This window comes from Cyprinodon tularosa, unplaced genomic scaffold (assembly GCF_016077235.1).
Source record: "Cyprinodon tularosa strain WSP-4 unplaced genomic scaffold, ASM1607723v1 ctg609, whole genome shotgun sequence".
Lineage (NCBI taxonomy): Eukaryota > Metazoa > Chordata > Actinopteri > Cyprinodontiformes > Cyprinodontidae > Cyprinodon > Cyprinodon tularosa.
In genome coordinates this window covers 154,442-176,569 of record NW_024039351.1, presented here as the reverse complement: position 1 = coordinate 176,569, position 22,128 = coordinate 154,442, and the positions used below count along the sequence as shown (strand labels likewise).

At 42.0% G+C, this 22,128-nt stretch overlaps 1 protein-coding gene across 1 annotated transcript; it reads left to right on the top strand.

Moving 5' to 3' along the window:
* The first annotated feature begins 10,382 nt into the window (after positions 1-10,382).
* On the top strand, positions 10,383-18,316 carry nts (neurotensin). Its single transcript, XM_038307402.1, has 4 exons — positions 10,383-10,707; positions 12,011-12,072; positions 14,562-14,768; positions 17,998-18,316. The coding sequence occupies exons 1-4, from the start codon at positions 10,647-10,649 to the stop codon at positions 18,139-18,141; spliced, it is 474 nt and encodes a 157-aa protein (XP_038163330.1). The 5' UTR covers positions 10,383-10,646; the 3' UTR covers positions 18,142-18,316.
* Positions 18,317-22,128: the final 3,812 nt, after the last annotated feature.

Below are 22,128 nucleotides of genomic sequence, written 5' to 3'. Positions count from 1 at the left end.
AACTCTATCCGCCCCAACAGAGGGAGGTGTTTCCTGTCTAACTCTGCCCCCTTCCACCTGTAGGAGACACTGAACCAGACAGGCGACTTACAACAGAAATAAAAACATCTAAAAATGAAAGAAAAGCTGAGGGTTTCAGGTTATCCACTTAAAAGAGGCAAATCCACTTGAGAGACATTAAACTGATACAAGTGGACACAAATTTCATTTAATGAGAGAAAAATAACAGAAATGAATGAAAAATAAATAAATGGAGATCAGGTATTAGTTTTCAGAACATGTCTGGACTAAAATGATGGTTTCCTTAACTTGGTATTTTGTTGCCCAACGTTTTAGACTAAGACTTAGACTTACACATATTTATTTATTCGTCATTTTGTTTAAACATGTGTATAACAAAAGGAAATTTCGTTTGGAACAGCTCTCTAGACAATTTCTTTTTGTAAAAGTGCAGCCTTGAAAAATAGCAAAAAATATATATGAAAACAGTAATATAAACATATGACTTTAAATTTACAGTTCTAACATTTTCATTTTTATATATATAATGATAAAATATAATAAAATACAAAACACTAACCCATTTTACAAAACATTCAGCAGTCTAATGGCAGTGGGGAAGAAACTGTTATTGAATCATCTTAAAGTAAAACTCAAGTTATATTATTTAGTCAGAGTCTTCAGACTACAAATCCAGATCTGATTCTTGGTTCTTTAGCTCGGTTTTGTCAGACCTCTGCTAGGAATCTTGGTTTTACTTTCGACAGCTGTTTAAAGCTAGATAAACAAGTTAGCTCTGTTATTAGATCAAGTTTTTATCACCTGCAGATTTTAGCAAAAATTAAATCTTATTGTTGTTTTAAGGACTTTGAAGGACGTATCCAAGCTTTCATTACATCCTGGTTGGATTATTGCAGTTCATTATATAGAGGCATGGATAAATCATGCAGCGGCTCGGCTTCTAACAGGAACCAGGAAGCGTGACCATATAAGGCCTATACTGGCCTTTTTACTTTGGCTGCCTGTCTTTTACCGAATAGATTTTAAGATTCTTTTATTAACTTATAATGTCTTAAATGGATTAGCTCCTCCTTATCTTAGAGACCTTTTAAAATTCCAGTCTGTTTCAAGAAGTCTACGCTCTAATAATCAACTATTACTGACAGTTCCTCGGACTCGACTAAAGAGGAAAGAAGATCGGGCCTTCTCTGTTGTTGCTCCAATTCTGTGGAACCATTTATCTCTTCAAATTACAGCCTGGATCATTTTAAATCGCTTCCTAAAACTTATTTTTATTCTTCAGCTTTTATTTGAAGCAGTGTTTCACATTCTGTCTTGTTAATTGGTGTTCCTGTAAAGCACTTTGGTGCAGTTTTATATCTGTTTTTTAAGTGCTATATAAATAAATTCGACATTGGAATCTGCTGGACCTGCATTGGATGCTACGAAGTCTCTTTCCCGAGAGCAGCAGGGAGAACAGTCCATGGTGGGGGTGTGAGGGGTCATTTATGATGTTACGAGCTCGGGTCTTTTCAGTCAGTCACTGCAATCAAACTGTTCCTGTAACTGTCAATGAGACTTCTGCTCCTCTTAGGCTCCTTTTTGGGTCCACTCCTCATCAGCAAACTCCTCCAGTTCTTAGGTTTGAAGGGAGCCTTTTCCAGACACCATGTTTCTGTCATGATGGGTTCTCTTAGTGTTAAGCCCAAGATGCAGAACACACACGGAGGAGGCAGGGGAAAAGTTCAAAATGTTTAATAAAGTCCAAATACACACAGAAAAACACTGGGACTAGAATGTGTCTGGGGCTGGTTCACTGGAGTCTGTGCAAGGAGCGGGGGATGGCTGGATGACTGAGAAAATCAGGAGATAATCCACATGGGAACCTCTAGGGAACTCCACGAAGAAGTCTTCAGGTTAAACGACGTAGGGGTCTTCGGGTGGCTCACCAGGGCTGATTAGCTGGCTAGCTCTCCTAGAGCTTTAGGCTTGAAACTGGTTCCCTGTGATGCAACTCTCCCAGAGCTGCAGGCCAGAGACAGGTTGCCAGAGAGACAGTTCTTCCAAAGCTTCACGAGGAGACAGGAGGTTAAGCTCATCCAGAGCTTTCACGAAGAGACAGGATTCCTGTGAGGCAGAGACAAGGAAGAATTAGAATCTGATCTTGCATGAGAAATAACAAAGATTCTTCTGTAACAGAGGCTCAGGAAGCTAACCAACTAAGATCAACACTGCGGCGTGGGATCAAGGTCAGGCAGGAGCTTATAAAGGAGAGGTCTTCTAATGAGAGGATTAGGAACAGGTGTGCAGGAAAGTTCCAGCTCCAGAAGACCCACAGCGCATCCTGCTGGAGACAGAGGGTAATCTCCAGATCCCCACAGTAACTTCAAACCTAAGGGAAAAACAAAGAGAGCAGAAGAGGATCCTCGGCGCCCTCTGGTGGGCAAGCCTGAGGATCCCAACAGAGCCCCCCCCTCAAGGGCGGATTCCAGACACCCCCTGAAAAAAAAGTCCAAAAAACAACCCACTCAGGGTGGGCGGAGGGGGCACTAGGGTGAGGAGGGCCAGAGACAACAGAAAATAGAGTCCAGAAAACAAAAAACAACCCACTCAGAGCGGGCGGAGGGGGCACTAGGGCGAGGAGAGCCAGAACCAACAGAAAAAAAAGGTCCAACAAACAAAAAACAACCCACCCAGGGTGGGCGAAGGGGGAAACAGGCCAGGAGGGCAGAAAACAAAAACAGAGTCCAGAACAAAAAACGATCCACTTATGGTGGACGACAGCAAAAGAAAACCCAAAAACTTTCTTGGGCACAGTCTCTGGTGGCCAGCCGAGGGACCGGCAGCGGGACAGATTCTCAGGTGACTGGCCGACGGACCGGCAGCAGGAGACAGTCCCAGGTGGGCTGCCGTGGGGCCGGCAGCAAGACACAGTCCCAGGTAGCCGGCCAAAGTACCGGCAGCAGGACACAGTCTCTGGTGGCCTGCCGTGGGACCGGCTGCAGGACACAGTCTCAGGTGACCTGCCGTGGGGCCGACGGCGGAGGCGTAGTTGCTGCTCAGGAGGTCGACCGTTGTGATGAAGGCGGAGCAGCATCTTAGGGGGACCACCGCCGAGCCGGAGACAAGGTTGAGGTTCAGGAGGCCGGCAGCGAAGATGATGCTCCGGGGGTCTGCAGCGGGGCCGGAGGCGAAGCAGCTTATCAGGAGGATGACGCCCAAGCTTCAGCAGGTACCCCCACGGGGTACCCCGTCCCCTCCTCTGCAGCTCAGGAACAGTCTCAGAAACAGCCGCCGACTGCGGCTCAGGAGGAGGCTCTGAAGAGAACGCCGACTGCGGCTCTGGTGGAGGCTCTAGGGAGACCGTCGAGTGCGGCTCTGAAGGAGGCTCTGGGGAGACCATCGAGTGCGGCTCTGGAGGAAGCTCTGAAGAGGCCGCCGACTGCGGCTCTGGAGGAGGCTCTGAAGAGGCCGCCGACTGCGGTTCAGGAGCAGGGGAGCCCGCCGATTGCAGCTCCCGATCAGGAACAGGGGAACCCGCCGATTGCGACTCCCGATCAGAAACAGGGGAGCCCGCCGATTGAGACTCCCGATCAGAAACAGGGGAGCCCGCCGATTGAGACTCCCGATCAGAAACAGGGGAGCCCGCCGATTGAGACTCCCGATCAGAAACAGGGGAGCCCGCCGATTGAGACTCCCGATCAGAAACAGGGGAGCCCGCCGATTGAGACTCCCGATCAGAAACAGGGGAGCCCGCCGATTGCGACTCCCGATCAGAAACAGGGGAGCCCGCCGATTGCGACTCCCGATCAGAAACAGGGGAGCCCGCCGATTGCGGCTCCCGGTCTGGAACAGGGGAGCCCGCCAATTGCGGCTCCCGGTCTGGAACAGGGGAGCCCGCCGATTGCGGCTCCCGATCAGGAACAGGGGAGCCCGCCGATTGCGGCTCCCGGTCTGGAACAGGGGAGCCCGCCGATTGCGGCTCCCGGTCTGGAACAGGGGAGCCCGCCGATTGCGGCTCCCGGTCTGGAACAGGGGAGCCCGCCGATTGCGGCTCCTGATTAGGAACAGGGGAGCCCGCCGATTGCGGCTCCCAATCAAGGACAGGGGAGCCCGCCGATAGCAGCTCCGCCACAGGAACATGCGGAACCTCCGAATGTGGTTCAGTCTCTGGTGCAGGCGATACCACCGACTGTGGGTCCACCTCTGGAAATGGAGGGACCACCCAAGGAGGCTCAAGTTCAGGCTCTGAGGAGGCTTGAGGCGTGGGTGGAGGGTTCTTGGCGATTTGTGGCCTTAGTAGAGAGGCTCTTGGAGGCATATTTCCATCACCTCCAAATTCTGAAGCCCTCTTAATTTTTAGCTCAGGGGTCTCTGGACGGCACAGGGCAGGCTCAGGGGTCTCCAGACGGCACAGAGCTAGCTCAGGGGTCCTTAGACGGCTAAGAATCGGCTCGGGAGTCTCTTGGCTGCTTGGAGCAGCTTCAGGGATCTCTAAAAGACACGGAGTTGACTCCGGAGTTTCAAAACGGCTCGGAGTTGACTCTGGGGTTTCAAAATGGCACAGAACTGACTCAAAACGGCTCACGGCTGGCTCAGGGGTCTTTTGACGGCTCAGAACTGGCTTACGGCGCCGCCGTCTCTTACGTCGGGGTTCATTAGAGGCTGGGCTAACGGGTTCACGGGCTGACTGTGGCAAAAGGCTAACTGATGTGTAAGTGGGTTCAGGTGCAGGTTTAGCTGAATTGCTAACGGGTTCAGGAGTAGGGCTAATAGGTTCATGATAAGGTGACAAGAAGGGGAACAGATCATCCCTATCCCCGTAATAGAAGTTCCAGATATCTGACTCCTGGATTACGGGGGCTCTGACTGCTTGGGTTGTGAGTTGTGGTTTGAGTTTTATCTTTTTAACGGATGGTGCTAACTGGCGGTCATGTAGGTGATGGCTGAACTGGACTAAACTGTACGGAAGTGGACTGAACAGGGCTGTACAGATCTGAACTGGACTGGGCAGAGCTGGTTTTCTAGACCTGGGCTTGACTCTTGCTAGTAGTCTGTAATCCAAATAGGTTGCTATGCAAATAAGCTCCTCCAGGGTTGAATGTTGATCTATTGTTGCTAGTTCTTTTCTAATCTCTTTATTTAATGCGTTCAGGTAGATGTTTCTTAGCATAGCGTCATTCCAGCCGGAAGCAGAGGCTCTGACCCGGAAATCTTCAGAAAATTCTACGACGGATCTATTTCCCTGTTTAGCGTTTGACAACCCATGAGACTCGACTCGAGATTTACTAGAAAAAACTAGAGTGAATTCGTTAAAAAATTCTTCGAATGTACAGTTGATAGATGATTCAGAAGGAAAACGGGTCCTTTTCCATTTACAGGCTCTACCGGATAAAAGTGAGAGAACAAAAACTATTTTTTTTTTGTCGTCGGGAAAACTGGACGGATTGAGCTCGAAAAACAATTTACACTGCCAAAGAAAACTTTTACATTCACTAGATTCGCCAGAAAATAGTGAAGGACGGAAATTAGGAAATGACGGAGCAGATTCTGACCTTAGAAGCGGATCTGAAACCGGAAGTGACGGACGGAATTCCGGAAGTGACGGACCCGGAACCGGAAGTTGAACAGGCGCCATCTTGCGATTCCAAAGAAGCCTTTGGGATCTGGAAACGGTTGTTTTCTAAGAGTTAAACGGGGATTTTAACTCACGGAGGGACTGAGTGTGATCAGGAGTAGGAGGGTCCTGTTTCTCTGAGCTACGACGGGGGTGATCTGCTGGGCTTTGTGTTTGGCCGCAGTGTTCTGTCATGATGGGTTCTCTTAGTGTTAAGCCCAAGATGCAGAACACACACGGAGGAGGCAGGGGAAAAGTTCAAAATGTTTAATAAAGTCCAAATACACACAGAAAAACACTGGGACTAGAATGTGTCTGGGGCTGGTTCACTGGAGTCTGTGCAAGGAGCGGGGGATGGCTGGATGACTGAGAAAAACAGGAGATAATCCACATGGGAACCTCTAGGGAACTCCACAAAGAAGTCTTCAGGTTAAACCACGTAGGGGTCTTCGGGTGGCTCACCAGGGCTGATTAGCTGGCTAGCTCTCCTAGAGCTTTAGGCTTGAAACTGGTTCCCTGTGATGCAACTCTCCCAGAGCTGCAGGCCAGAGACAGGTTGCCAGAGAGACAGTTCTTCCAAAGCTTCACGAGGAGACAGGAGGTTAAGCTCATCCAGAGCTTTCACGAGGAGACAGGAGGTTAAGCTCATCCAGAGCTTTCACGAAGAGACAGGATTCCTGTGAGGCAGAGACAAGGAAGAATTAGAATCTGATCTCGCATGAGAAATAACAAAGATTCTTCTGTAACAGAGGCTCAGGAAGCTAACCAACTAAGATCAACACTGCGGCGTGGGATCAAGGTCAGGCAGGAGCTTATAAAGGAGAAGTCTTCTAATGAGAGGATTAGGAACAGGTGTGCAGGAAAGTTCCAGCTCCAGAAGACCCACAGCGCATCCTGCTGGAGACAGAGGGTAATCTCCAGATCCCCACAGTAACTCCAACCCTAAGGGAAAAACAAAGAGAGCAGAAGAGGATCCTCGGCGCCCTCTGGTGGGCAAGCCTGAGGATCCCAACAGTTTCTGCTCATTTCAAAAAAGCTCAATAGGATTTAGGTCAGAGCTCATAGAATCAGCACAATCTATTGCTTTCCTCTTAGCTATTCTCGGCTGTTTCTGTGTATTTTTTGGTCATTATCCTGTTAAAGATCCATGACTGCTACCGTGACCACTTCTGACACTGAGCAGCACTTTTCTCTCTAGAGTCCTTTGATAGTCTGGAGATTTCATTGGACCCTGCAGAGATTCAGACACCCTGTGCCAGACGAAGCAAAGCACCCCCAGAGCATAACAGAGCCTCCTCCATGTTTCACAGATATAATTATGGTAAAAGGGTTATGGTGAAGGATTTATCCTCACTTAGGTCTTGTTTGATTTGCCACTCTCCAAGAAACCTAAGCATACAGGTGCTGGTCATAAAATTAGAATATCATGAAAAAGTAGATTGATTTCAGTAATTCCATTTAAAAAGTGAAACTTGTATATTATATTCATACATTACATACAAACTCATATATTTCAGATGTTTATTTTGTTTAATTTTGATGATTACAAATGACAACAAATGAAAATCTCAAATTCATCATATCAGAAAATTAGAATATTACTGAAGACAATAAAAACAAAGGATTTATAGAAATGTTGGCCAACTGAAAAGTATGAACATGAAAAGTATGAGCATGTACAGCACTCAGTATTTAGTTGGGCCTCCTTTGGCCTGTATTACTGCAGCAATGCGGCGTGGCATGGAGTCGATCAGTCTGTGGCACTGCTCAGGTGTTATGATAGCCCAGGTTGCTCTAATAGTGGCTTTTAGCTCTTCTGAATTGTTGGGTCTGGTGTATTGCATCTTCTTCTTCACAATACCCCATAGATTTTCTATGGGGTTAAGGTCAGGAGAGTTTGCTGGCCAATTAAGAACAGGGATACCATGGTCCTTCAACCAGGTACTGGTAGCTTTGGCACTGTGTGCAGGTGCCAAGTCCTGTTGGAAAATGAAATCTGCATCTCCAAAAAGTTGGTCAGCTGCAGGAAGCATGAAGTGCTCTAAAACTTCCTGGTATGTGGCTGCGTTGACCCTGGACCTCAGAAAACACAATGGACCAACACCAGCAGATGACATGGCACCCCAAACCATCACTGACTGTGGAAACTTTACACTGGACTTCAAGCAACGTGGATGAAGTGCCTCTCTTCTTTTCCTCCAGACTCTGGGACCTTGATTTCCAAAGGAAATGCAAAATTTACCTTCATCAGAGAACATGACTTTGGACCACTCACCAGCAGTCCAGTCCTGTTTCTCTTTAGCCCAGGCAAGACGCTTCTGACGCTGTCTGTGGTTCAAGAGTGGCTTGAAACAAGGAATGCGACAGCAGAAACCCATGTCTTTCATACGTCTGTGTGTGGTGGTTCTTGAAGCACTCACTCCAGCTGCAGTCCACTCTTTGTGAATCTCCCCCACATTTTTGAATGGGTTTTGTTTCACAATCCTCTCCAGGGTGCGGTTATCTCTCTTGCTTGTACACTTTTTTCGACCACATCTTTTCCTTCCCTTCGCCTCTCTATTAATGTGCTTGGACACTGAGCTCTGTGAACAGCCAGCCTCTTTAGCGATGACCTTTTGTGTCTTGCCCTCCTTGTGCAAGGTGCCGATGGTCGTCTTTTGGACAACTGTCAAGTCAGCAGTCTTCCCCATGATTGTGTAGCCTATAGAACTAGACTGAAAGACCATTTAAAGGCTTTTGCAGGTGGTTTGAGTTAATTAGCTGATTAGAGTGTGGCACCAGGGGCCATCAATTTTGAACCTTTTCACAATATTCTAATTTTCTGATATGATGAATTTGAGATTTTCATTTGTTGTCATTTGTAATCATCAAAATTAAACAAAATAAACATCTGAAATATATGAGTTTGTATGTAATGTATGAATATAATATACAATTTTCACTTTTTAAATGGAATTACTGAAATCAATCTACTTTTTCATGATATTCTAATTTTATGACCAGCACCTGTATGCTGATGTTATGTTACCTGAGGACAAACCATTTCAAGCTGGCCTACAGAAACATTTAAAATTTCACATACTGACTGAGGCAGTATGAGATGTACAATGAGATGTTCAATTTTTTTTATTTATTTTTCTTTTTGTTTTGTTTTCTTTTTCATTTATACCAATACGATTTCTGGTGTATTTTACAATTATGAATAATTTTGAAACAGCATAAAATTAAATATGGAGCCTAGGGGGAAGTTCAACTGAAGAAACTAATTGCTTTCCTTCGTCCACCTGACACACAGCCAATCAGCTTTGAACCACACCTCCACGAAAGCCAATCAGCATCCAAAGTTCATCTTAAAAAGCCTCCGATGCGCACCTGTCTGCTCCTGTGCGCAGGCGGCGGATGCGCTGTGACTTCATTCAGATGACACCGTTTCAACCCACCTCCAGCTCCTCCTCCATCATCGTAGCTAAAGCTTCTTTAGAGTGTCTTTCCTTCTGGACTCTTACTGCGTTCCCTATCTCATCCTAACCAGTCTGGCAGGAGACCGCCATGTTGAGCCTGGTTCTGTCAGAGGTTTCTTCCCAAACGGGAGTTTTTCCTCTCCACTGTCGCTTCATGCTTGCTTATCATGGACAGGTTCTCTCAACCTGTGTTATCCAGCTGGACTTCCATCTTCCAGGTCTCTGAGTGAAGCTGTAGTATCAGCTCACGTAATCCACTGGATCTCCCAATAAAGCTCAGTATACCTTCTCTCCAACCAGCAGTCTACAGACTGACCAACTTTATCTATCTTCACCACCAGTTTCAGGCCCTGGGGGGGGGGGGAAACAGCCCTATTTTTTGCTCTTGTTCATGCATATCTATTAAAATTACACTCTATGTTTTCTGCCGAAGTCTGAGCGCCAAAGACAAAGTAATTGTATCAATAAATTTCTCCTAATTGTCTTTTCTCTCCGTTTGAGTTTTTCAGATGGAAGTTTTAATGCTCAGGGAAGTCCTAAACTGCCTAGATTGATGAACAGAAGAAACATTGTGTTTAAACACACAACCAGCGCACCTAGAACAGTGAAATATCAGCTATTATGGACTCTTTATAGCCAAACCTTTGTTTTTTAACAAACCGCAAGGATTTATGCATTATTCTGTATTATCTATATTTTACTGTATTCTCTTATTTTTTGATTCATGTTTTATTAAAAAAGGGGAAAAAAAGAAAACTCCTGCATTATTTCCCATGTTAAGGTAAATAAAGAAATGTTCTAAAAATGAAGGAAATGTAGGTTAGTAAGTCTTTATACAGACCATTTTATCAGTGAATGTTTGTTTAGAATGATCTTAAGAAACGTTTAACTGAACTGAAATACTGAGTGATGTATGAAGGATTACTTAGAGATGCGTCAGTTTGCTGCTGAAATCTACCTGTTCAACTCGTTTGAAACTCATCCATTAATTTCCAAAGAACATTGGTTTGTTTTTTGTTCAAGCAATGACAGAAATGTTGATCTGTGTTTCCTCCCACGTCACCCACTCAGAGACAGAATTCGGAAACCTCTTTCCGAGTTCGTTCATGAGGACGCAAAACCAAATGTGCCAACCCATGACGCAAAAAACCTTTTCGCCTCATGATGCCAAAGTGACGTCTGAGGAGGCTGTGACAGGATGGAAAAAGATGATATGAAGTAAAAGACGAGGGGTGGGGGGGCAGTGGGTGGGAAGGTTGGGATAAAGATGAGGAGAAGCGATGGGTGGGAGCAGGGGTAAAGAGACTGATGCTCTGACATCACATGGGCTCTTATATACTGAGGGAATGGAGCCCACTGCACTTCACATCCAAGCAAGAAGCTGTGAGAACGTCTGAGAGCTTGAGGAGAAGAACAAGAAGAAAAAGAAGCAGCAGCATCACCCTAAACTTCTCTCCAGCTTCTTCAGTAGCATCAGAACCCTTAACTTTATGGACTAAGACCCGTCCTCAGGTGAACTTCTCAGTCCAGAAGCCCTTTACTTCATACTGTTCTCCTTTGTCATCAGGATGCAGGCACAGCTGGCTTGTATGATTCTTCTCTGTGTCACATGCGGCACACTTTGCACAGGTGAGCAACAGGCACCTCTCAACAGGTTCTCTGCTTTTATTTATCATTTGATTTATTGGACACGAAAAAAATAATAACCTGTCTTTTCTCCCTTTTAATTTATAGATTTAAAGAGGTTATGTGAAAAAGTGTCAAAATGAATTTAGGCTTTCTCTGGATCAACATTTCTGAATGAAATTGTTCTGACCGAATAAACTACTTAATCAAAGCACACAGCTTGTTTGCAGATATTTTAATTACCTTCTTAAAAATCTCAAGTCAAATTTCTGATATCATTATATCAATATTCATACAAAAAAACACCCATTAGAATGTGAGCAGTAAATTATAGCCCTTTAAAACAACATAACATTTGAAAATATTTCTTTAGAATAGCAAAATAATTGTTTTGATTTTTGTCATTTAATCATTTTGTTTTAGGAATCCTGCAAAAATAACTGAATGCAATCAGTTGGTTTAACTATGTGACAGCAGGATCTGATTGAATTACCTCCATAAAGTGTTGCTTTATATAGACTGAATTAAAAATTTATTATAGATCATATTTACAAAAACAGGTTAAATTTACACTTTTTGTATTTGTATTCAAACTTTCTTAATCCATATTCTTGATCATATATATTAAATACCAAAATGCCCAGTAGAACAATAGCTTCAGATCTAAAGCCAAATTTGGACAAAACCAGGTTTTATTTGAAGAGTCAACTCTGATGGGGCCTTATTGACTCTTAAATAATTTCTGACAACTTCTAAAGAAATCATCTGGCTTATAACTAGGAAATGCAATTTAATTAGCTTGTAATTAGAACAATAGCTATACAGACTAAAATGTAGTCCTTTAACCAACTGACATGTGAAACCTTTGCCCTTTTGCAATAGCAGAAACTTCAGTTAAAGTCTACAAAGGATTTATCACCAATATAAAACCATCCTAATTGTTTGGAGGGTTGAATTTACTAAAAAACATTAAGATAGTGATAATGACTATTATTCATTAGCCAGCGAAACATAGTTTTATTAGGTAATCTTCATACATGTTCTGCAATTTTAACCCTTTAATTCATAAACTTTCTAATTTAATATTTTGGTCCTGTTCATAATTTTAGAAATTTCATATTCAAAGTCAGAATTTATGGTCTAAATCAAAGCTCCATGTTACTATGGCTGAATTAAACTGTTATTAAGATGCAATCATTACCTAAAACGCTTTATTCAGGAGGATCTTAAAGTTTAAGTAAGTCAGAAATTCTCAAAGTAAATCTTTTCTCAAGCTGATGGTTTCATCTTCATGTTCTTCTGACAGATGTGGAGCAGGAGCAGCGAACGCTCGCAGATGATCTTCTCACCAGCCTCCTCACCTCTAAGGTATGATATCTTTTTGCAGCATCAGAAAATCCGTCTCTTAAAAAGAATCCTCCAGTTTTCATGGCCTCCACCTTTAACCACACAGGTGTCCTTTCATGCAAACCCTCAGTGGGAGCCTCAGGTCCTGCTTGTGTTTTTTGCTGAGTGGGGGTTTAAACAGTTAAGCAGCAAGAGGAGACTGGCTTTTATTTCAGGTTGACTGAGTGAAAGATCGTTTTTGTTTATTCCTGTTGAGATCTTTTCATTAGGATAATGCAACCATTGGGAGTGAGGGAATAAAGGGAAAAAAAGTGACTCACTTGTTGTTTTTTTACTTTTATAAAATGAAGTTAATCGTGTCAAATCAATAACACCCAAATCTAAGAGACGAAGCAAGTATGAGACGAACTCAAAGGATGCAGAGGTTGGCTAATGGGGTTCAGATGGATCTGACAGCACATCCTCCTCCTTTTCTCAGTCTGATAAACAATCAGACTGAGAGGGCTGCTCACACAGAGACGTGACAGAGACAAATCAGCCATGTGATTCATTGCCGATGAAGCTCGGCACGCGCTCAGGGGTGATGATCGTGATTATACGTTGTCGGATGGCTGATAGAGCGTTTGAGAATCTGGAAGGAGAAGTAGTGCAAAAAGGGGATGCTGTCACTCTCCATTTGAACAATATTCATGATCATTCAGACTGAATGACCCGCTGGTCCCTGATCTCCTCTGATGAGGTACCAGAGGTAGTCTCTTATCTGAACCTGTAATCATAATACAGGAAACATTTACCTGGTAGACTGATTTGTTTTCCTCTGACCTCAGTTTGCCTTTAAAGGCTTTACATTGTGAAATGATAAAGCGTTTGCTATAGATGCCCTAGTATGGATTCTACTATGACAGCAGAAAGAAAAAAACAGTCCTAATAACACAAACATAACCTCACAAGGGCCCAAGTGTTCTATTACTGCTAAGTAAATTTGTCTTTATTTTATGATTTTAAACAGATTATGTTTTATTTAGAGTCATGGAGGATAGTATAACCCCTCACAAATATAACAAACAGCCTATAAAGTATTTTACTCACAATGCTTAATTTACTTAAAAAAATTCCTTCTTTTTTTTCTGCCCTAATATTCTGACACTTAGCTTCATACAAACTACCAGTCTGCCTCGGCAGATGGCCAGTCACACCGAGTCTGGTTCTACTGGAGGTTTCTTGCTGTTTAAAGGGAGTTTTTCCTCTCCACTGTCACTGCATGCATGCTCGGTGTGAGGGATTGATGTGAGTCAAGTAAATATCTACTGTTACCATATGCTCATCCAGGAGCAGCGAATCCTGTGAGTCAATGACTGGATGCAATCAGATGGTTTTCCTGATGGAAAACTTGAACCAAACTAACTGGAAGATCTGATTGAATTGTTTCTATAAAGTGCCTTGAGATGAGATGTGTTGATAATTGCTACTATAGAAATAAACTAAAATGAATTGACACTACTGTACAGGAAAAAAAATATATATTTATCAAATACATTTTAAGTATAAAACCTCTAGATAGCAAATAATGGGCATGATTTCAGCATGCATTCAGCATCTTTATGTCTAGAATCCTCTACTTAGATGTGGATGTGAAACCTACAGTATAAACTCTAATCTCAGGCTAAGATTTTGCTAGCTAGCCTGACTTAAGCTTTTGCAAACCCATCTAAAACTAAATGTTGAAGTAATTCTTGCATCAACACAGAAAAAAGCACAGCACAGAAAAAAAGAAAATCACAGAGTTTGTTGTTAGAATTCAACTAAACATTACATTTAAAGATTTATTTGCTTGCTTAAAATACAGCTATTCTTATATGTTTTATCCTCCCAAATTCCTCTGTTTTAGTGCATATTTATTTAGTCTGTTACCCTAATTCTCACCAACAGCACCTGTCCAACCGATACCCAGAGGATTGGTTCTCATTTTGCACCTTTATATTGACTTTTGGTTTCTCCCTCCTCTCATCAGAGAGCAGGAATGATTTTTTTAAACCATAGAGGTGGAATGAGTCTAAGCAAAGTGTTAAAACTGACAAGACTAAAGAGCTTTTTCTTTTGACCAAAAGTGTCAACATCTGCATTGCCGTTTTAAAGCCGGTTTGTGCAGATATTGGACTGACATCAACAGCTTGCACTACAGTATGACTGCTAACGTCTTGATGGTGGTTAACAAGAGGCAGCATGTTTGAGATTCGAGCAACAATATTGGATTATACTTCATAAGGAAGTTTGGGCTATTTTTACCTGCATCTCAGCTTTGAGGAAAAACAACTCAAACTAAGTCCATCAGTGTTTTTATTTTTATCTTTTCTGACTCTTCAACTTTGACTAGAACTCGACTCCTTCATCCTACGCTCCAATTTGTTCCCAGTCTGTGAAACTGAATCCTTTCCATCATATCCACATTTCTATCTAGAGCCCCATCCTGGTTCCAGCTCACCACCCCCGTTCTTCTGGTTCTGTTGCAGATGACATACAATAGGCAGAGTGCCCCCTACTGGCACGTATCTTTAACCAACCTGTGTAGGCTGGTGGCTGGCCTGCAGCAAGAAGCGTGGAGTGGAGAGGAGAAAGAGGAGGAGGTTTCCGAGCTGAGGGAAGGGAGCCTCCAGCTGCTTGGGGAGGTGTACAGCCTCCAACACTTCTGCAGAGCACTGCAGAGCCGGGAAGAGAGGGTGAGAGGCACACAAGGATGCACACATTCCTCTAAACGCAGACAGTTCTTTAAAGATCTGCATAAAGAGATTGCTTTCTGCCATTTATTTTTCCCTTAAATTTTAAACCCAGGATCAAATTCCATTTGAATTTTTCATTTAGACATTTTTTAAAAAATTTCAGCTCTAATCGAGTGTAACAATGCCAGGATACTGGTGTAATTTATGCTGTCATATAGAACTGGAACAAGAATCTCACAGTATTAAGTAGAAAAGTAACCACTAGGTTTTGGAGTGCTTAGACATTCTAACAAAACTCTAAGTGTGAGATTATTGTTTTCATTACAGAATAGTAACTATCATGGAACTATTTTTTAAATCTAAAAGGCCAATTTAATTTGGCACATGGATAGCACACACAATCAAAACCACACATAAATAAAAAAAACAGAAATAATAAAACTTTTTACAGTGCCCATTTTTTAATAAATAATATTTACTCTCAGTTTAAAATGCTGATGTCTACAGAAAGGATGCTGCACCAGATCCTAGTAGCTTCATAATAGAGCTGACGTCTTTTTGGAGTTACTTTTCTGAGAGTCAAGCGAAAAAAATTTTTTTAATAAAAAAACAAACCAAAAAGAGAGTGAACATCAGCCAAGCTTATTTAGGGAGCAAAGGAGCCTATTGGGGTCATTTCTCGTTACCAGGCAAGTTCATTGTTGGTGGGAATTAGAAACCTGCCAGCAAAAGATACGGAGCATTGAGAGTGGGCAAATATTAGTGCACCACTCACTGGCCAGGAGGAGTTAAACTGTTAGCAAACACGTTTAAGTTTTACACACCACTCAAATTATATATGAGACAGCTTTATCAACATCCTGATCGGGAATTAAGCTGAGTTTATTATTACCACTAGATTTTGTGAAGTTTACAATCAGTTCCTTTGTCTTACATATAGACATAAAGATGTCAAGACTGTTTTTATTGCACCATTACATGAAAGTTATAAGAGTATTGCCTATGCTACTCATTTTATAAAGAGTACAAACACCTGCTATTTGTAGTAATAGTTTTCAATGTCTCAGTGCATTCTGCTTTTTATAGAATAACATAGCATAAAAGTCTATGTGCACGAAAAGTTCATCTACTGTAACGAAGTGATTAACAGATGGCTGATAGGGGTACGTTGCAAAATGTTACCTAAATTAAAGTGATGGTTGGGAGTCTGTTAGTGTAACACCTTGGTTACTTGTGTCTTCTGGGATTTTAAATATTTCCAAGCAGCTGATTTTTTCTCTCATGGTGAGGAAGAAAAGGCAGAAGGAAGGAAAGGTTGAGGCGAGTGGCTTTGCTGCCTAACATAACATGTGTCCCATACTGCAAAAAAAAAAAATACAGCCAGCATTTCTATAAAAGGCTTCAATGTTGGGAAAAACATGATGTTATATTTCAGTGGCTTGGAAATGTTAACTGTTTAAGGTGTTAGGCCAATTTTATTAACTTTTTAAAAAGTTGTTAAGTTTGATAGGTGTGGAAAATGACTTTATGAAGATTGATAAGGTTTTAAAAAAAGACTCCAAAAAGAGCTTTGACCTGGTAACCCTCATATTAGACATACTGACCCTCTTCTGAAATTGCATTAAGAAAGATAGAGGCAACATGTCGGCAGGCTAGCTACCTCAGCAGAAATCATGTAACTAGCTAATATCAAGTAGTTAGCATTAAGGGAGTCTGGGGACTGTTTCAAGACTTTATTCCTTCCTCTCAACTATTCTGAGAAAATTTAGAAGATGATCTTGAACTTAACACGTGTGGTATGAATGTCACTTTTTGATTTGAGAAAAAAGATTCAATGAAATTGTCCACAGTCTCCTGTAGTTTTCAAAGAGCAGAGCAGCAGAAAGTTAGATGAACAGAAAGGTTAAATATTCTAGGAAATTAAATGAGGAATCAGTGGCAGACATTCAATTCAGTTTATTTATATAGCGCCAATTCACAACACATGTCATCTCAAAGCACTTTACAGTTCAACCAGATCAGCTAGTCAATGGATTCATAGTTTTCTATCTAAGGAAAACCAGTTGATTGCATCGACTCATTGACTGGAAGGCAATTCCTCACACTAAGCATACTTATAGCGACAGTGGAGAGGAAAAACTCCCTTTTAACAGGAAAAAACCTCCAGCAGAACCAGGCTCAGTGTGAGCGGCCATCTGCTGAGGCCCACTGGGGTTCAAGGAGACAGAAGCAGAGATTCAAAAAGCAGCTGTAAAAGGAAACACACAGCTAGGCAGGCAAGCAACGAGCCAGCTCCCATGACAGAGGATAAAGAAACCACATCCAGTCAGTCATAGTCAGAGAAACAGGACTACACTGGAAAACAGGCCAAGCTCCAACATCTAGAAACAAAGGTGTTGATGGCAGCAGCACAGCTGATATTTCTCTTCAGGATGGAGTCACAGCCAAACAGGAACAGACCAGATGAAGCTACTATGAGAAAAAGCAGAGAGAGCAGAACGTTAGAGAGAGGGTGAGAAGCTGCAGGCTTTCTAAGGAGAGTTTAAAAAAAAAGTTCAAAGCCTTAAAGCTCACTGTCATACCATAGGGGTTAAACCTCTTTATAATTTTGTACCTTAATGGATGGCAAAAAAATATGAATCTGCATTAATTAGCCTTTAAAACTATTAAATTAAGTACGTTTTTAATCATTTCCTATGAACTTAAATCCTTAACAGCCTAAGTGAAAATGTGGTATTCTTCTTTATGTTTTGAATTAAAGTCAAAACTGGGATGAGCTGTTTGGTTTAAAAAAAAAAATCTCCCTGTCAAGATAAATATAATCCAGCTGAGCCAATAACAGGCTGTTTTAGCTGATATAGAAAATCCCCTGAACACATGTGCCGTCCTCCACTGCCACACATCATCCCACGCACCCTCTCTAGTTTTAAACACACCTCTCTAATTTCCCTCACCCTCTCCTCTTCCCATCCTTCATCATCTTCCCCTTCAGAGAGGCTTTCCTCTTTTTTTATTCTTTAAGTGTTAACAGCGCCTGCAGATTAGCACCTGCTTTGCCATGCATGAATGTGCAGAGCAGGTGCACTCCTTTAATCACAGTTACGCTAGCTCAGCATTCCCATTTAACTGCCTCTGAGCGAGAAAACATATGTTTCAACGCCACAAACCCCCCCAGCTTACATACAGGATATGTGATGCACTCTCTTCTTTTTTTCTCCCCTCCTCACAGCTACTTCCAGACTCTATGGAATATTCAGAGGAAAACAGTGATGCTCCCCTGAAGCGAAAATCCCCATACATCTTGAAGAGGCAAGCTGCGCACAACACCAAGTCGCGGAGGCCTTATATCTTAAAGCGAAGCTCGGCTTACTGACAGCCAACATTTACAAAAACAAGAGGACCTCCCAGCCGTGATGATACCCTATATGTTTTTTCTTTTTTTGTGTTTCTGCAGAGTTTATTTTTTTCCAGTTAAAGTTATACGTCCAGCACTGAGGCCTGTCGCTACCCTGCTCCTGCCAATAAAAACTAAAGCATTGTACACATAGAGCTGTGTTTTATCCATTTCTTCAGTGCAATGTAAAAGATTGTTCTCATTGTTTGTGGAATCATTAAAGAGTTCCTAGTACAAAGCTACTCTCTTCTAAAAGTCTTTTTGTTCAACTGCTGCTGCTAAGGAAGGGAAATCAACAGTGTAAATGAGCATAGTCACTAATGGTCTTAAGGGCTGGTCATACTCCCCGCAGCAGTGTGTCGCAGTCAGGTTGATGCAGACATTTTTGATTTATGCCCAATACTCTGTGGGCCTAGATACGGCCGAGGCGGTGAGGAAGTGGGGGCGAGTTTTGTCCGACAACGGAGGGACATGAGAGCCGGGATCCAGGTGGAAAAAGTGTCCCAGCGCTCCTGCGCGCCTTGATCTTCTAGCTGGTCAAACTTCACAAGTTTTATTCTGCAATTTCGGTCATAAAAACAAAACAAGCCGGTCTCATGTCTGTGGCGCCATCTGCGGTCGCCTACAGTTTGGGAGAGGTGCAGCAGAGTGTCTGCTACTTATATAGCGCTTTTTCAAGCAGAATCGGTGATCAGAAACCAGAGGCCAACAAAAGATCCATCTGGAGCAAGGCAGAGCAGGGTTATCCAGGAGGCAGAACGAGAGTAATAATCTGGCAGGGAGGAGGAAAGCTAGACTCTTTTAAATAATCTGGCAGTGTCTGTCTGTCAGAAAGTTGAATATAAAGGCGGCAGTATAGGTGCATGGCATGAGCTGAGTGCAACTGCAGCCACTAGAGGTTCAGGTGTAGCTGATGATCTTGATCACAGAAGAGCAGGGAGACAGAATCAACACATTGTTGAGTTTATTCTCCCAGGACGTTTTTTAACATTAAATGCAACCTGGAAAGACTCACACAGGATTAGTTTTACTGAAATGAGAAATAAAAAGAAAAATGTAAGCATAGAGAATTACGATATTATGATTTAGCAGACGAATTAGGATAGAAGCCCCTCCCTCCCTCCCCACTCCACCCCTGAGGGGCCTGACATTAGGGGTGGAATGGAGTCCAAAGGAGGAAGGGAGCCAGATGAAAACAATGATGACGGTGAAGACGGGATGGAGGAGGGTTTGCAGCTTGATTGAGGAGAAAGCATGCATGCTGATAGGCTTGCAGCAGTGGAGCATCAGGGCATGATTGGTTAAAAAAAATGTAAATGGCCTGGCTGTACTTATATAGCACTTTTTCAAGTCAGGAAACTCGACCAAAGCACTTTACACTAGATTCAGTCATTCACCCATTATTGACACACAAACACTGATGGTAGGGAGCTAAATTGAAGCCACAGCTACCCTGGGGCTCACTGACAGAAGGTTGGATGTGATGTGAGGGTGACTTAGGTCTTCAGTCCAAGTTTTTACCTAAGCTTCATTATATAGACGATGTCTATGGATTGTTTGAGATAGGCAACAGCCTTACTGTGGCCCTTAAAAATTGGCAGGAAAAGATGGATGGATGGATGGTTCTAATAAGTGGTCATAATATTAAACATACTTTGTTTTTAAAAAGTATGATATAGATAAAAGACTTTAGAAACTTAGAAACAAATATTTCATTATTTTCTATTTATTTTTTCAGAATTCCTTTGGCAAACCATAATCAGTAAGTTTTTTTTTTCTTTATCCTCGAATTTCTTTAATAAACTCATGAAATCAGTTAAAATATAATGTATATAACTAGTTTATTATACTAATTTAGAACCAAGAAGTTGTTCTAGTTAAACAATCGGTCTTTCTAGATTAATGTTGTGCTGTAAAGTATCATTTATTTTTGTTATTTTATGTTAAAAAAAAAGTTCAAAATTTTAAGTCAAATTTTAAAGATCATTGCTCTTTGAGTATTTGATGATTTTCTTGGAGAGCCTGGTCTTGGTCTTGGCCTCAGAGAGCCTAAGATTATACTTGGTCTTGTCAACAGATCTTGGTCTTGGCATCAGAGGGTGCGGTTTTGGACCTTGACCTTTGAGGGTTCGAGCTTGGTCTTGGCTTTAGAAGGTCCTGTGTCGGTTTTGGTCTTGGTCTTGGAGAATCCGGTCCTTGCTTTCACGTTGGAGAGTCTGGTCTTGGTTTTGGTGGGTCATGGTTTAATTCGGAAGAACAGGCATTGACTTGTTTACTGTTTGACATTGATTAGGATAAGCTGGGAATAGAAAATTGATGCAAGTAAAAACAGAGAAAAGACAAGAGAATGTATAAAAACCTAAAGCATAAGGTTAAAAATTTGAATAGTGCAAAAAGGGAAATACAGTCTGAGATTTCTAAATGACATACAATACAGTATCAATTTAGAAAAAGGAAACATGGAAAGGTATGCACCTATGTTTTTTTTTAGAAATCATGCTATACATTAAACATTTGTAATATTTGACAGCTACCCTCAATGGCTCCCCTCTCAGGTGCTTTGGAAATCTGACATGGCGGAGGTCTTAACTTTTCACAACAGGGGCGCCTTTGGTTTAATGGTTTAAACCCCAGCCTTTCTTGTTCTTTTCATGATCTGCTATCAAAATTGTCCTTCAGCAGCTACCATCCTTACTGCTTAATACGATGATATCAACTTTTCCTTATCAACCAGGGGTTCATGCTGGGCAGAAGCTTCATTTTTCTTATTGTCTGAAAGTGGGTTGATGCTGCCTGGATGATAAATTTACAGTTTATCTCAAAGGAACCGCCTTTGTTATTTCATCTCAGATATTGCTTTGGCACTCATCAGCATCAGATATTGTGCTGGCATTTGTTTTTCTTATATTTGTTGCTAGAATGATTTTATAGATTTCATGAAGATAGTACATAGTTGTTCTTTTAAAGTAAGTCAATAAAGATCAGGTAAAGGCTGACATATGTGATGCCATACTTCTGCACACTCTAAAAGCACATTTTGTTCCTGTTCTTTTTGGTGCTGACTTCAAAAGAGCGCAGGGCTTCAGAAGTTATAAAAGAGCTTTGCTTTTTACAGCTGAGAGTTTTGGCATTGATAAATGTCGGTTTCATCTCCAAACCAAAGACTGTTTTGGGCTCTTTGGGGCTTAGTTTCTTCAGCCTTACAGCAACAGGGCAGCACATACCCAGGGGCATTTATTAGATCAGCCTCATTTTGCTTCTCTAGAGGATTATCACTTTAGTAAAAGAAAACTAATTATATGATCTAGATGATGATAACACAGTTGAGTCAGAGATTAGCAAATGCTCATGGGCATGAATGCCAAGTACATTCAGCTGTTTTTTTTCTTTCCAACCATTAAATAGTTAGATAACAGACAACTTCAATTACATAGAACATAATAGGTGCACATGTTTTAATTTGGTCTGAAATGATTACCATCAGAGGGAAAATTTGGTATATAAGTGAATGGGTGAACGGAACTGGCTGCTGCCTTCAAACAAAAAGACACATTTTAAAAAACATGTATTCGAATTTTAAATGTTTACCAAGATCCTGCAATAATCTATATAATCTAGAATCAAAAGTATGTTTAAGATATTCTAGAGACTACTGAAACAGCATTGTCAATAGCAAAACATGGAAGCTTTTGTCAAAATAAAGTATACCATTGTGATTGTTGGGATCCAGAGGTCTGCCCTGCAGAGGGCGATGTGGATCCTCTCAATACACATCCATCTCTTCCTACTGTACGTAACATCATTGACTTTGTCGCCATGAAGGAGCCCCTGGAAAAATTTTACCTTCATATTTGACCACTCATAGGCAGAACCATGAGCATTCATTTGTGCTGGGGTTTCAGAAAGGTAGTTTCACAAACTTAATGTTCGTTTACTTCAACTGTCCCAAAGCCAGTACTGATAGGT

What these genes read in the sequence shown, in the direction of transcription:
- nts (XM_038307402.1), top strand. Translation starts at nt 10,647, where the DNA reads ATGCAGGCACAGCTGGCTTGTATGATTCTTCTCTGTGTCACATGCGGC. An exon ending in CCAGCCTCCTCACCTCTAAG is followed by an intron (nt 12,073 to 14,561) that starts GTATGATATCTT and finishes GTTCTGTTGCAG; the next exon opens with ATGACATACAATAGGCAGAG. An exon ending in TGCAGAGCCGGGAAGAGAGG is followed by an intron (nt 14,769 to 17,997) that starts GTGAGAGGCACA and finishes CCCTCCTCACAG; the next exon opens with CTACTTCCAGACTCTATGGA.